This window comes from Coturnix japonica, chromosome 3, assembly GCF_001577835.2.
Source record: "Coturnix japonica isolate 7356 chromosome 3, Coturnix japonica 2.1, whole genome shotgun sequence".
Taxonomy (NCBI): Eukaryota; Metazoa; Chordata; class Aves; order Galliformes; family Phasianidae; genus Coturnix; species Coturnix japonica.
In genome coordinates this window covers 68911378-68924562 of record NC_029518.1, presented here as the reverse complement: position 1 = coordinate 68924562, position 13185 = coordinate 68911378, and the positions used below count along the sequence as shown (strand labels likewise).

General features: G+C 48.0%; 2 protein-coding genes across 5 annotated transcripts in view; one reads left to right on the top strand and one right to left on the bottom strand.

The window, feature by feature from the left end:
- Positions 1 to 4729, bottom strand: part of RRAGD (Ras related GTP binding D) — a 20568-nt gene extending 15839 nt beyond the window's left edge. Inside the window, exon 1 of one of the 2 annotated variants that reach the window (XM_015858915.2) lies at positions 4441 to 4729. In XM_015858915.2, coding sequence (XP_015714401.1) covers positions 4441 to 4585 — 145 coding nt within the window. In that variant the 5' untranslated portion in view covers positions 4586 to 4729. Of the gene's footprint in view, positions 1 to 1541; positions 1729 to 4440 lie in introns of those variants that run through there. The other variant, XM_015858916.2, reaches the window with a different exon arrangement.
- A 2717-nt stretch (positions 4730 to 7446) lies between these two features.
- Positions 7447 to 13185, top strand: part of ANKRD6 (ankyrin repeat domain 6) — an 89646-nt gene continuing 83907 nt past the window's right edge. The window contains exons 1-2 of one of the 3 annotated variants that reach the window (XM_015858906.2): positions 7447 to 7575; positions 7769 to 7883. The gene's annotated coding sequence lies outside the window, so the exon portion shown is untranslated. Of the gene's footprint in view, positions 7576 to 7768; positions 7884 to 7944; positions 7964 to 13185 lie in introns of those variants that run through there. The other 2 variants (XM_015858909.2, XM_032443922.1) reach the window with 2 other exon arrangements.

Genomic DNA, 13185 nt, shown 5'->3' with positions numbered 1-13185 from the left:
AGGTGGCGGAGCCATATTGCGTGCAGGCGTGTCGTCTCACGCTAGTGCATGGGGATAGGACTGAGGGGTAATGGGATGAAACTCAGCATAGGAAAGTTCTGCATGATGTGCGTGGAACTTCTTTATGGTGAGGGTACGGAGCACTGGAAACAGGCTTGCCCAGGCGAGTGGTGGAGTCTCTTTCTCTGGAGATAATTCAAGACTCTCACTTGGACGCCTTCCTGTGTGACGTGGTGTAAGGAAGCCTGCTTTGGCAGGAGGTTGGGACTTGTTTGATCTCTTGCGAGGTTCCTTCCAACCCCTACAATTCTGTGATTCTGTGAAGTCTCAGAGATGACTGAGTTCATGCAGCCTTGATGAAAGGTAGCACACAGAGGGGAGGCTCCAGTCTGAAAGTGTTCTCAGAGCCAGGCAAGCAGATGACACATGCTGTGCAGCACTCGGCTGACCGGTGCACGCCTGCTGTTGCCTCCTTGGCAGGCGTGTGGTCAGCTCCAGATCAGCCACAGCACGTCACATCAGTTCTTTGGAGGGTATGTCATAAGACATACAGGGAAGTTGGTGTTACTGCGGTGGGGGGAGGAAAGGGAAACAGCACAGAGCCACAGCAAAGCAGACTTGGTAGGTTCTGTATGAAATCATTCTTTGAGAGCCATACGATAAAGCATCAAGCCAAAGTCTAGGTTTTTATATGCGTTTTGAAAATAATTCATTCCGATTAGGTCTTGTAAAGCTTTGACTAAATTATTTTCACTTCAGTAGCCAAGAAGAGGATTGCAGGATGTGTGGACATATGAACATTAGTAAAAATAATAAAGTAAAAATAATAAATAGTATAGTAAAAAATAATGTGGTTGTGGTGCAGCAGGACTAGGGGAGTCTCCTGCCCCCATCTCGGCCATTGATGAGGCCCTCACCTCAAGTACTGTGCTTCAGTTTTGGCACTCAGCCAGACAGGAAAGACATGCGAGTACATGGAAGCAGGTTCAGAGAAGGGCCAACGAGGGCTTGTGAAGGGCTGGAGAGAATCAGCCTACTGAGTGAGAGCTGGAGGGGATCTGGGCTGTTTAGTCTGGGGAGAGGAGGCTGAGGGGAGACCCTTATTGCCCTCTTCCAGTATCTGAAAAGGTGCTTTCAGGCTGAGAGTGGGGCAGGTCTCTTCTCCTGCGTGACAGGTGAACAGGATGGGGGAAATGGCCTCAAGTTGTGGCCAGGGCAAGTTTAGTGGATTATTAGAAGAACTTCTTTACAGAAAGGGTAGTTAGGATACTGGAATAGGCTCCCAGGGAGGTGGTTGAATCGCCATCCCTGGATGTGTTTTAAAAGCCATTTGGAACTGTTCAATCTGTCGTCCACCAGGACGCCCAGGTCCCTCTCAGCAGAGCTTCTTCTTTCCTTCAAATGCTGGTGTAGGAAGTCAGCAGTTCCCAAAGCTCTGACAGGTCACGAGACAACAAGAAGACAGGCTTGCTAATTCTTTAAGAAATAGGCAAAAGAAAATAAATATCCACAGGTATCTAAAAAACAATATTTAAAATAACCTGGAGTTTTAAACTGTTGCTAGTAGAGTGAACGCTGTCTCTTCTGCTAGTAGGAGCGCTTCTTAGCTCTTGAAATTTTGCCAGTTCAAAGACAGGGAAATGTGAATTAATATCATCCAAACCTGACTAGATAGCAGAGCTGCTGGAGCACTTTCCTCGGAGAGAGAGTTAGGAGATTACCTTATATGTAAAGGAATTGGATGATACACTGCCTGCCCACATTCCTTTCCAGAGTACATGACAACTCCTTCTTTAATTTGCCATAGCAATGCCAGTAGATGTATCCTCGCAACTTCCCAGACTGGGTTACTAAGCAAGATTATACTATGCATGAGAAACACTAAGCTATTATCCGTTCCATAATGGGAAAGATAATTTTCCATGTCATCGAATGAGAGACATTTCCTGCTTCATTCACTTTTGCATAGAGTCATAAAATGCCACATTCTAGCACGTACCAACAGTCCTCCTTCACATTTCAGCTCCTCTAAGCAGCCACGAAGAACACTCTGGTTAGAGGCTACAGCCTTTGAAGTATCCACAAACTAATTTTAACAAACCCCAAAGCCCTTTCACAACACAGAAGCACTCAATTCCTGACAAAACGTCTTTAATGACAGTCAGTGCTCGCTTGTGGAGTGTTACTTGCATGCACTGCAACACGAAGACGGGCCCAGCTGTAAAGAGTTGGGAACTGCACATAGCAGCCCTGGTCCATTTCACCAGGACACAAACAGCATGAATAATGTACAGCTAGGGTATTTAAGATATTATTATAACTAACAGTTTTTGAAACCCAGCCTACATTCCACATCAGTTACAATTATTTTTCAGAAGCCTGGGTCTATCAGTGCTCCAAAGCCATGTGGAAAGGGGATGTCATGTTGGAAAGCCATCAGCAAGAAGACTGCAGTTCTCAATAGTTCTGAGACTATTTCAACTAATAGAACTAAGAGCGATTATTTTTTTGGCCTACTAATGCAATTACATCATTCTTTTCTTAAGCTTTTACCTTTTCTGTAGAGGAGAACTACCAGTCCCATACTTTCCACTCAGGTACCTACAAGCCCATTCAACTCATTTTCAGCACTACTGGGGCTGTGATGTTTGCAGTTTGTAAGACAAAAGCCTTATGAATATACACACTGAACAACTTCAACGCTGTGAGTAGCCTGAGCCTATAGAGTTAATAGGAAAAGCTTACGTGCAATCACGAAAGCTGTTCAGCTACTGTGGGTTTATGAACATTGCAGAAATGCCTGGTGGAAGGAAATTCTTGTGGCCAAAGACTCAGAACCAGAAGGCCTGGCTCTATGCTACCACAAGCGCGGCACTCTATAAAGATTCAACTTCAAGCTACTTCCTCGGATATTCTGCAGGAGGTTTCCCTGCTTGTAAATACTTTTTAAATGCATGTACCAAAATAATGAATAGGCTTTACCAAGGGCTCCAAGGTCTCTGAGTATGACCCCATGCCTAATGTAATGAGGTGGAGGACAAGCAGCAGTCATTTCAGCTCAGGTTGGAGACAGGAAAACAGCAGAGGGTGAGAGATGACCAATGCAAAGTTTTGAAATATCCTGTGTGCCTACGTGCACAAATTACGCTTTTACTTTGAAGCCTGGCTTCTCCCTTCACTTTCAACAGCTGCACACAGATACTGTATTTCAGACTGTTTACTGTGCAAAAAGCAGGAAGAAATAGGATAGAAACTGGGAAAAGGAAAGCCCCTTGCCCTGTGGGCAGTTTCAGATACACAAAGCTCAGATCCAAATCCCAACCCCCTCTTTACTCTCCAGAGACTTCAGAACTGAGCAGAAAGGCAGGGGGTCTGGCTGCTACAATAAGCCTTTGTGTTAACCCTGGAGCAGAGAGGTCTCTTCACTTGCCTGCTATTCAAGATGTCAAGGTTTGTTTTCATAAGGTACAATATTCTCATGTTACTGTGAAGAAGCAATTGCCATTTTTAGCGATTTAATAAAGCTCTCATAGAAAAAACTGCAAATAAACTCCTCCGAGAACAGAAAATGGATTACTTCACTGCAGAAGGTGCTGCCGGTTTAGTACTAAAGAAATGCACTGAAATACATTCTCTCTGCATCAAAATGAAGGCAGTTCCTCGGCAGCTTCACACAAGACGCCAATTAGTCTTAGTTACATCTCAGGCATCCCAGCGTTCTCACAGCCGCACGTCAGAGCTCTGAGCTCACACTGCCCCCAACCCGCAGGAGTCAGCGAGCCCCCTCCCACGGCAGCTCGCAGCGTTGTGCTTTCTGAGGGCAGGCTGACCACCACGAAGCCTTTCACAGCACGCGGCCTTTTGTTCTGCTCTTATTAGAAAGCAATTCTCATTTCACATCCAGGTCCCCAGAGCCCTCCGAGCTCCCGAGCGAAGCAGCCTCGGGAGAACGAAGCCACGCTGTGAAGGAGAGCAACAGGCTCTGAGCCAGCGCGCCTCTCTCCCTGCAAAGCGGGGCTGCCGCTCCTCCCGGGACGCCCGTGTCCCCCGCACTCCCGACAGACAGACAGACAGACAGACAGACAGACAGACAGACAGACAGACAGACAGACAGACAGACAGACAGACACGGGCCCCGGGCCGAGCCTCCAAACCCGACGACTGACACCGGCAGCTGCCGGCCAGCGCGGGGCCGCCGCTGCCTTTTATAGCCGGCAGCACCCCTGCGTGGCACGGCCGGCTCACATCTCTCCCACACGGGGAAACGCGTGCGAAGGGACGGTCCCCTCTTCCCGCAGCGCTTTGTCTGCGTTTCTCCCCCCTCCAGCCTTCGCTCAGCCCCCGGCAGCCCCCCGCTCCCGCTGACCCCGCCGCCCGCCCGGCTCCCGGCCCCACCGCGGCCTGCTCCCCCGCCCCACACCCGCACCGGCCGGCACTCACACGCCTCATCGCCGCCGCTCTCCGCGTCCCCGTCCGAGAAGGACTCGGCCCCGTCCGCGTAGCCCGCCAAGCCCACGATCTCCTCCTCCTCTTCCTCCTCCTCGTCCCCCTCCTCCTGGGGCAGCTTCCTCGGCACCTGGCTCATGCCGCCCGCGCTCCCCGCCGGGGCTGCGAGGTCCCCTGTGCCTGCCGGCGGCCTCGGGGGGAGCCCAGGTGCCGCTCCGCCGCCACACGGCCCCGCGCCACCGCCGCTCCCTTCCCCCGCTCGCCGCTGGGCGGAGAGCGCGGCGCCGCGACCCGCGTCACCTGACGCGCAGGCCGGGCCCCAACGCTGCCGATACCGGCCCCGGGCTGAGCCGCGGCCCGGCGCCGCCAGGGCGGTGTGAGGGCAGCCGCAGCGCAGGGGAATGAAGCCGGCCGTGGGGACAGCGAGGCTGCTGGCAGAGGAGGGCTGTGGGGAGTGAGGCGTGAGGCACACCCAAATGATCAGCTTTTTAGTGCAGTTAGACTTCCTATAGGGTTTTAAAGCCCTTTGCCAGGGCTTCTGGGGATGCTTTTGCTTTCTGGCGTTGCTTCAAGCGCTGACCCTCTGGCCATCATCCCGTGCAGCCCGACCGGAGAAAGTCACCTCTGGTAGCTGGGCTCAACCAGCACGTTCTGTGCCTGTTTCTGTCCACTGACCGCCTCTTCCTCTTATCAAGAGGCCTCCAGGCTGCTCCAATCCACTTGAGATAATGGAGGAACAGTTTTTTTCCAGAGGGGAAAGAGGAGAAATCCATCCTTTGCATCCCGTGTAATGACAAATCAACCAATATGCAGATTTCAATAAATGCCTTTCCTTTATTCTCAACTCATCCTCCTGCTTGGTAGTTTTTGCTGTGAACAGGTTAACAGCTTGCCAAAACGTGATGTGAAATATCTCAACATTAAGTTCGTTACAAGGATTCAAGGCTTAAATGTAGAGCAGGAATGTACCCCGGTACTGTTTCTGTCTTGGGACGGCCCTCAGAGACACCAATCTGTTAAAAGCTCCTGATAGAAAGGGGAGGAAAGTTTCCATGTTGGTAATAAAGGCCCATCTGTCTCGTGTGCTGCTGATCACATCTGCACAGGAAGGGCAGCTGGTTTCAAAGCTGACCAGGGGAAGCAGGGCTTGCCCACAGGCCTGGCTGACTGCATCAGGTTTCTTTTACACAAAGGGCTGTGAAACAGCATCAGTCACGGAGAATAATTTGGAGACACTGAAACACCAAGTGGAGGTGTAGAAGCTCAGGTACAACAGCACTGATTACTAAAGCCAGTGACCATCTGCTTGACTACAGCCTCAGGTTCATAGCCCTATAAGTGCCAAGCTCAACTCCAGATGAGCTTTTTGTGCAGAGCTTGAAGGCTTTCTGCCAGCCCCTTGGCAATACAATCCATCCTGGGCTCTGCTTGAACTTCAGGATTTGTTCTTCCTCTGTCCCTTTGCCACCACGTTGCTCTATTCCCTCTGCATTTCACTTTTCCTTTTTCTGCAACATCTTGTTCCTCAGTCGTACCATTAAACACAAAGTTCTCCTGCAAGAATTTCATATGCGGAACTTACTTAACACACAGCTTAACTGTTACCAGCACCAATACTTCTGTACCCACAACAGGATTTTACACAGTATCGATAAGGTTCCCACAGAGGAGGCCTGCACTTAATATAGGAATGAGGAACCAAAGCTGTAGCCTAAGCAATCACAGCCTATTTTGGTGCATTTCAGCAATTATATTATGATTTCAGTAACACTGCCAGGCTTCAGACTAACACAGTAATCCTGACCAAACTACAGAGTCAGTGAACCCACAGAACACTGAGACAGAAGAATTGGTGTGAATACTGGCACAGAACGATGGATACCATCATAAGTGGTATCACAGGAGGCTCAGGGGAGACCTTATAGCTCTCTATAACTTCCTGAAGGGAGGTTGTCATGAGCTGGGGGTTGACCTCTTCTCTTGTGTAATCAGTGATAGAACTAGAGGGAATGGTTTTAAGCTGCGCCAGGGGAGATTCAGGCTGGACATTAGGAAGTATTACTTCTCAGAAAGGGTGGTCAGGCACTGGAATGTACTGCCCAGGGAGGTGGTGGAGTCACCGACCATGGGAGTGTTCAAGAAACACTTGGATGTGGTGTTGAGGAATATGATTTAGCTGGGAAGTACTGGTAATGGTTGGACTAGATGATCTTCTAGGTCTTTTCCAACCTTGATAATACTGTGATATGTGTTTCTGTGATAAGTGCTTCATGACAAACGTATAGACAGAAGCGTTATGATGGGATTGGTATGAACCATTCACAAGTATGTATTCATTGCAAGTTTTAGTGTCTGTGATACTTCAGCATTTGCTTTGTTTATGTTGTTGTCCTCAGAATGCCTCCCGGCAGAGGAACAGGACTTAGCACCAAAAAGTCCACAGTTCAGTGGAACAGGCTGAACGGGGAGGTGGTGGAGTCTCCTTCTCTGGAGATATTTAAGACCCGCCTGGACACCTACCTGTGTGACATGGTGTAGGGAACCTGCTTTGGCAGGGGGGTTGGACTCGATGATCTCTAGAGGTCCCTTCCAACCCCTACAATTCTGTGCTTCTGTGAGTATCCGTGCATTATGAACTGTGTTGCTCTGCTCTCCCCTGGGCTCTCTGACTTGCAGCCCAGCCCTGGAAACCTGCTGGCTGAGACAAGAGCACCTGGCTCATTTCAGTTCGGTGCTCTAGCAGGTCTTCTGCTCCTACACCTCCACGGCTGCCTTACAGAAGAGCCTGCGTCCAGGCTCTGGTTCCGTACCAGGCTGCCCTTTCCCGGCCTCACGCTTCTCTCTACTACCTGCCCAGCCCGCACCAGGTGGGGCTGCCAAGTGACTGGCCGCCTTCCCCGTCTCTGACTGGAACATCGCGAGGGCACTGTGGGGAGCCGGACACCGAGGGCCGTCCCTCCTGCCCTCGGCCGGGCCGGGCCGGCGGGTTGCTGCCGCTGGGTGTCGCCGTGGCAGCGGGCACGGCTCGGCGGCACCACCTCCGGGGCGAGCGGGCGGGCTGGCGGCGGAGGCGGTGGGGCTCCTCCTGGGCACGGAGCGCGGCGGGGGCTGCAGCCCGGCGGTGTGGAGGTGAGGGGGCCGTGGGAAGTGCGCGTATAGGGGCGTGGGCCCCGCGGGATGAGGGGGGCTATGTCTGCTTGATGAAAGCATTTTGTACCGCGGCCCCTGGCTGCAGAGGGAGAAGCCCGGCTCGGGGGAAGGGGCGGGGTGCTGGAGCCCGCGTCGGGCTCGGTGTAAACGCGCTCTCCTCCCGACTTCTAAGGCAGCGGCTGATGAGAAATGGAAACCTGGCTCGAAGTCGTCCTTCCTGTTGTTGACATCACCTGAAAACTTCGCCGGAGATCTCCACGGGAGCGCTGCGAGTGCGGGGCTGCTCTGTGAGTAGGGGCCGGCTGCGGGTCCCGCTATCGCAAACCTCGATAAAGTGTAGCGTGCGTGCATCGAGCCCTGCCGTACGGTGCGTGCTATGGCAGGAACGTAGACAGCTCTCTACGCTCTGCTTTTTACAGTTCTTAGGGTTTGTGTTTGGGGTTTCTAGCGTGTGCGTGACCCAAAGGCAGCCTTGTTGACTGCTGAATACCTTTCATGCTTAAGGAGAGCAATGAGAGGTATCCGAGATGCCCCAGAGGCAGGGGGAGGGCTGGATTTCCCCCCACCCCTCTCCCTGCCTCCTCCCAGGAGTTGTTGAATGGACTTAAAATGTCCTCCTGATGTTAAAGCAGGAACCCACTGGGAAGATCCTCCACTGTTCAAACATGTAAAAATATCCAAGGCTGAACAGTTTTGTGGCATTGTCTAGGTATGGTCCGTATCACTTATTAGGGTAGGTAGAGTGCATGGCTTATTCTGGAGACTGTTATTTACCTGAGTTGTTTGCTTTTGGTGTGATACGTCCAGGTGTGCAGGAAGTTTTATAACAACTTAGTTGGAGCTCGAGCCTGCCAAAATGTTTTGTAATTTTCATTCCCTGGTTACTCGGGTAACATACTGTTGCTGGAGATGTGTGATTGTATTTCCAATCATCAGTTACAATGCAGGCAAAATGACGTGTCGTGGTGATAGTAACTTGGAACTTAGTAATAATTTCTGAGTAGAAAATACCAGTTACATCCACTGAATGTAGCAGATACACTATGGGCCAGCTGCATCATGTTTTAAACACCTGCCTTTAGATTTCAGTGGGAGATTGAGGTCAGCGCAGACCACATAGATACTAGGTGCTGCATGCCTGCTTCTGCCAGTGAGGCCCATTGACCCTGGCAGGAGTGGATGGGAATCCTGTAATTCTCTCCCAGTAGTTTGTATGAAAAGAAACTTCAATCAAATTCAAAAGTGACTTAGTGACAGTACTCAGCTGGGAATGGTTTTTCCTTTCCTCTGCTTCCTGATATTCATTTGCACTGTGCTTTCAATCTCATGTTGGGGACTGGCTTTGAGCACCAGGAATAAAACAGTCAGTAAAGGACTGGTAGAAGTAAAGTAATGGGTCTCATGATCACGCAGGATCTTTTCTCCAAGCTTTTTGTAGAGCTATTTTTGGGGAACAGAAGTGGTGGGAGTGCTGGTTTAGTGTATGCTGATATAACGAACCTGCAGCACCTGGTTTAGGATCGTGCCCTGTCCGAGATGGCATGTTCTGGAGTTCACACTGTCAATCTTATAATTCTCTTGCACTTGATTAGATAAATGATATCTTAATTACTTGTACTTGTAAGGTATGGGAACAGTGATTAAGCACCGAGTTGTATTTCTCCATTTATCTTTACCTTCACCTTTGCTTGACTTTGCCAGTGAGTCATCTTGTCATGTAAGAAGAATCCATCCTGCCCCTTGCTCTCTAAATCTGTGTAATAGGACCAACAATATTTATATGTTTGGACAGATGACATAACAAAGAATATTTGCAAAACCTTCTAGGTTCTTAAATTGTTTACACCACCTGACAGCAGTGATTTGTTTACTTACTATCATTAGCTCCAGGCTTTCAATTCTTCTTTTTCCTCAGCAGATAGGACTTATGATAAACTCGCAGAGAACTCACAGTTGTATCTGTTCTCAGTGATGCATTGGTGTAACGTGTCAGCAGAGGAAGTACTTAAAACTACAAATGAGGTGCCGTATTTCACATGCAAGATAGGCCTAGGAAGATATTTGTATGAGACATTAATGAATTGTAATTGCTTCAGGCAAAAAAGAAAAGAGGGGGTGGGTGGGAAATAAGTCATTTTAGCTCCTTGTTGCTATTATTTTCCTTAGAAATTATTCTTCTACTGAGCTGCATGTTTGGTAGAAAACCTTCTAAGCAAAACTCAGATTATCATCTGGATGGGTAATTTACATGAGGTGAAGCAGAGATAAAAGTTCGGTATCTCTGGCAGCTGCAGCTGCTCTTAGTATTTAATTCTTTAGGGGTCTCTCAGTTTACTCCAGAACATCTTAGATATTAGTGGTAGTAGATTAAAGGGATCCTTGCTGAAGTTTTTGTTTTTACTACTTTGGAGCTCAGAGGAATAATGTTTCTAAGGACTGGCAGACGCAGAAATTACTGGTGGTGAAAAACCCTCATTTGCTCATTATAGAATGTTATGATTGCAGTCATGGGTTATTTTCCAAAGGTGCACACTTTGGAAAAAATAATTTTGGCCACGAGTTTAATGGTAAATAAATATTTTTAAAGCAACTGTGATTTTAGTGTCATGCTGAAAATTTAGTCTAGATGTTTTGTTGAAATCGAACCAAAGGCTCTTTTTGTCCTAATGCTTCAATCAGAAAAAAGACTTTAATTTCTGACTATTCTAATTCAAACAAATAATTATATGTGGGCCTATTACTAAAGGCCTTACAGTAATGAAAGAATTTCTTAAAAATTCCTGTTTCAAATCCAAATTTACTTCTCACAAAAATTAAAATTCTAAGTATTATGCAGTGCTAATTAGTGTAACTTAAAGAAGATGTGAATTACAGTTCCAGCTTTATTTTTTACATGTTGTAAACAAAGCTGTGCTTGACAGGTAGTTAGGTAGTAATCATCAGTAAGTTCGCAGATGACACTAAGTTGGGAGGGAGTGTTGATGTGCCTGAGGGGAGAAGGGCACTACAGAGGGACCTGGATAGACTTGATTGATGGGCCAGGGTTAACGGCATGAGTTTCAATAGGGACAAGTGTTGGGTCCTGTATTTTGGTCACAACCCCAGGCAACCATACAGGCTTGGGGAGGTGTGGCTGGAAAGCTGCCTGATGGAAAGGGACCTTGGTGTGCTGATGGACAGTCAGCTGAATATGAGCCAGCAGTGTGCCCAGGCGGCCAAGAGGGCCAATGGCATCCTGGCTTGTATCAGGAATGGTGTGGTGAGCAGGACTAGGGAAGTCATCCTGCCCCTGTACTCAGCATTGGTGAGGCCTCACCTCGAGTACTGTGTTCAATTTTGGGCACCTCAGCACAGGAAAGACATGGAGGTACTGGAGCAGGTTCAGAGAAGGGCAACGAGGCTTGTGAAGGGCTTGGAGAATCAGCGCTACGAGGAGAGGCTAAGGAAACTGGGGCTGTTTAGTCTGGGGAAGAGGAGGCTGAGGGGAGACCTTATCACCCTCTTCCAGTACCTGAAAGGTGCTTATGGTGAGAGTGGGGCAAGTCTCTTCTCACTAGTGATAAGTGACAGGATGAGGGGAAATTGCCTCAAGTTGTGCCAGGGCAAGTTTAGGTTGGATATTAAGAAGCACTTCTTTACAGAAAGGGTAGTTAAGTACTGGAATAGGCTCCCCAGGGAGGTGGTTGAATCGCCATCCCTGGTTGTGTTTAAGAGCCGTTTGGATGTGGTGCTCAGGGATATGATTTAGCAGAGGGATTTTAGAATTAGGGTACTGGTTAGGCTGTGGTTGGACTCGATGATCTTAAAGGTCTTTTCCAACCTGGGTAATTCTATGATCACTGTGTGCACATTGCAGCAAGATCATTTTCTTTCCCAGTTTGAGATGCTGATTACTTTAAGCCGAGGGTATTTTCTTTTAATTTAATTGACATCTGCAATGAGACATCTTAACTGCTACCATCCTATTGTGCTGATTGCTTCTGAGTCAAAATCCCTTGTATTGTCTAAGACAGGCCAGCTTTGATAGTGTTCAGATAGTGCCAGCTTTGTGTTTGTTTTTTATAAAAACAAGCGACCATGTGTGGTATTCACGTCTTCGCAGGATCTATGAATTTTTAACAATGATCACAGTGAATAATTTCAGGTATGTTTCATTAAGAGTTTGCTGTCTCTGTGTGTACTATGCCTGTATAAATTGTAGCCTGCTCAGAGTCCTTCACGTGAGTAATTTTCTGTCATTTTCTTTCTGACCACTGTTGTTATTAGACTGTGTCTGCCTTCTGGAAGGATTTGGGGCAGTTAGCAGCTGTGGGATTATCCATCTGCAGCCTTTCATTGACATTATTGTTCTGGTTTAAATCCAGATGTTGAAAGAGCAGTGCTTTCTTATCCCTTTGTCTTTTTTGGGCTTTATAACAACTTCTGAATCCTTGCAAGGATGTTTTTGGTCATAGTTTTTCACAGCTTCTGCATATAATCTGGTTGCGTGCTTTTCCTGTGCTGCCTCTTTTTGGTTTTTTTCCTTCTTAATTAGTATTGGTTTTAAACCTTTACATTCTTCCATTTTCATTAATACTGTGATGCCAATCCAACCTTTGTCTAGTCCCAAGATCTACAATTTGCATGTTTGAAAGCTCAAGTTTGGACAGATTTTCTGTTGGCAGCGGTACCACTGAAGTGCTGTCTCAATGGCACATTTTTCCATTGAAGTCTACCTGGTGACTGAGTGGAAGGCAGACATCATAGCAGCTGCTGCCAACTAGCCTTTTGTGTTCTTTTTTTCTCTTTTCAGCATCCACAGGTAGTTAGGAAATATAATAATAAACTATATTTAGACCATTAGCGTCCTATCATTGTTATGTGCTGTCATCTGGTGCCCTACAGGCAAATGTAAGAGTGTCTCACCCCAAAAACTGATGGCGTGGAAAAAGCTTTGGCAAGAAGTCATTAAAAGGCTCCTTTTCTCCTATCCTGGTGTTACACTACCTGCAATATCCACTTCTTTCATGGGTTTGGATAGTCTCAGACATACTGAATTCTAGCTTCTGGCCTTGTCAGAGTTGTGTCAGGAATTCTTCTGGAAAGGGGTTGTGGAGGATCATGTCATGGCCCTTGGAACAGGTAAATTCATGCTTCAACATAGGAGGTTGTGTCCCAGCTGTAATGCATGCTGATTTCTTCCCAAGGCAGGCAAGTTTCTTCCAGGAACAGCAGCTCAGTGCTTGAGTGCCCTGCATCAGTTCAACTACAGTTCAAGTCTATTGATGCAAATGGGAGATTTTAGTATGGGTTAAGCTGAGCTGTGAATTCAAAGTACAGTATTTTATTAGTGAGTAATCAGCTGCTAAGTCGGATCCTTTTGTTCACTGTAAGATTACACTTAATCAGCTTGGAGAGGCCCAGCTGTAAGAAATCCCCACCTAGCAGGCACTGGCTGAGGTTGAAATCCACTTCACTTTTTGATGCCTTGATAGCAAATGGGGCTGCCTGTGTGTGCAGTGAGTGATGATCAGGCTTGGCAAGGCAGGGCTGGGCTGGGGTGAGGCAGGACAGCCCTTTTTTGATTCCTAGTAGAACAGCCTCCAAAAA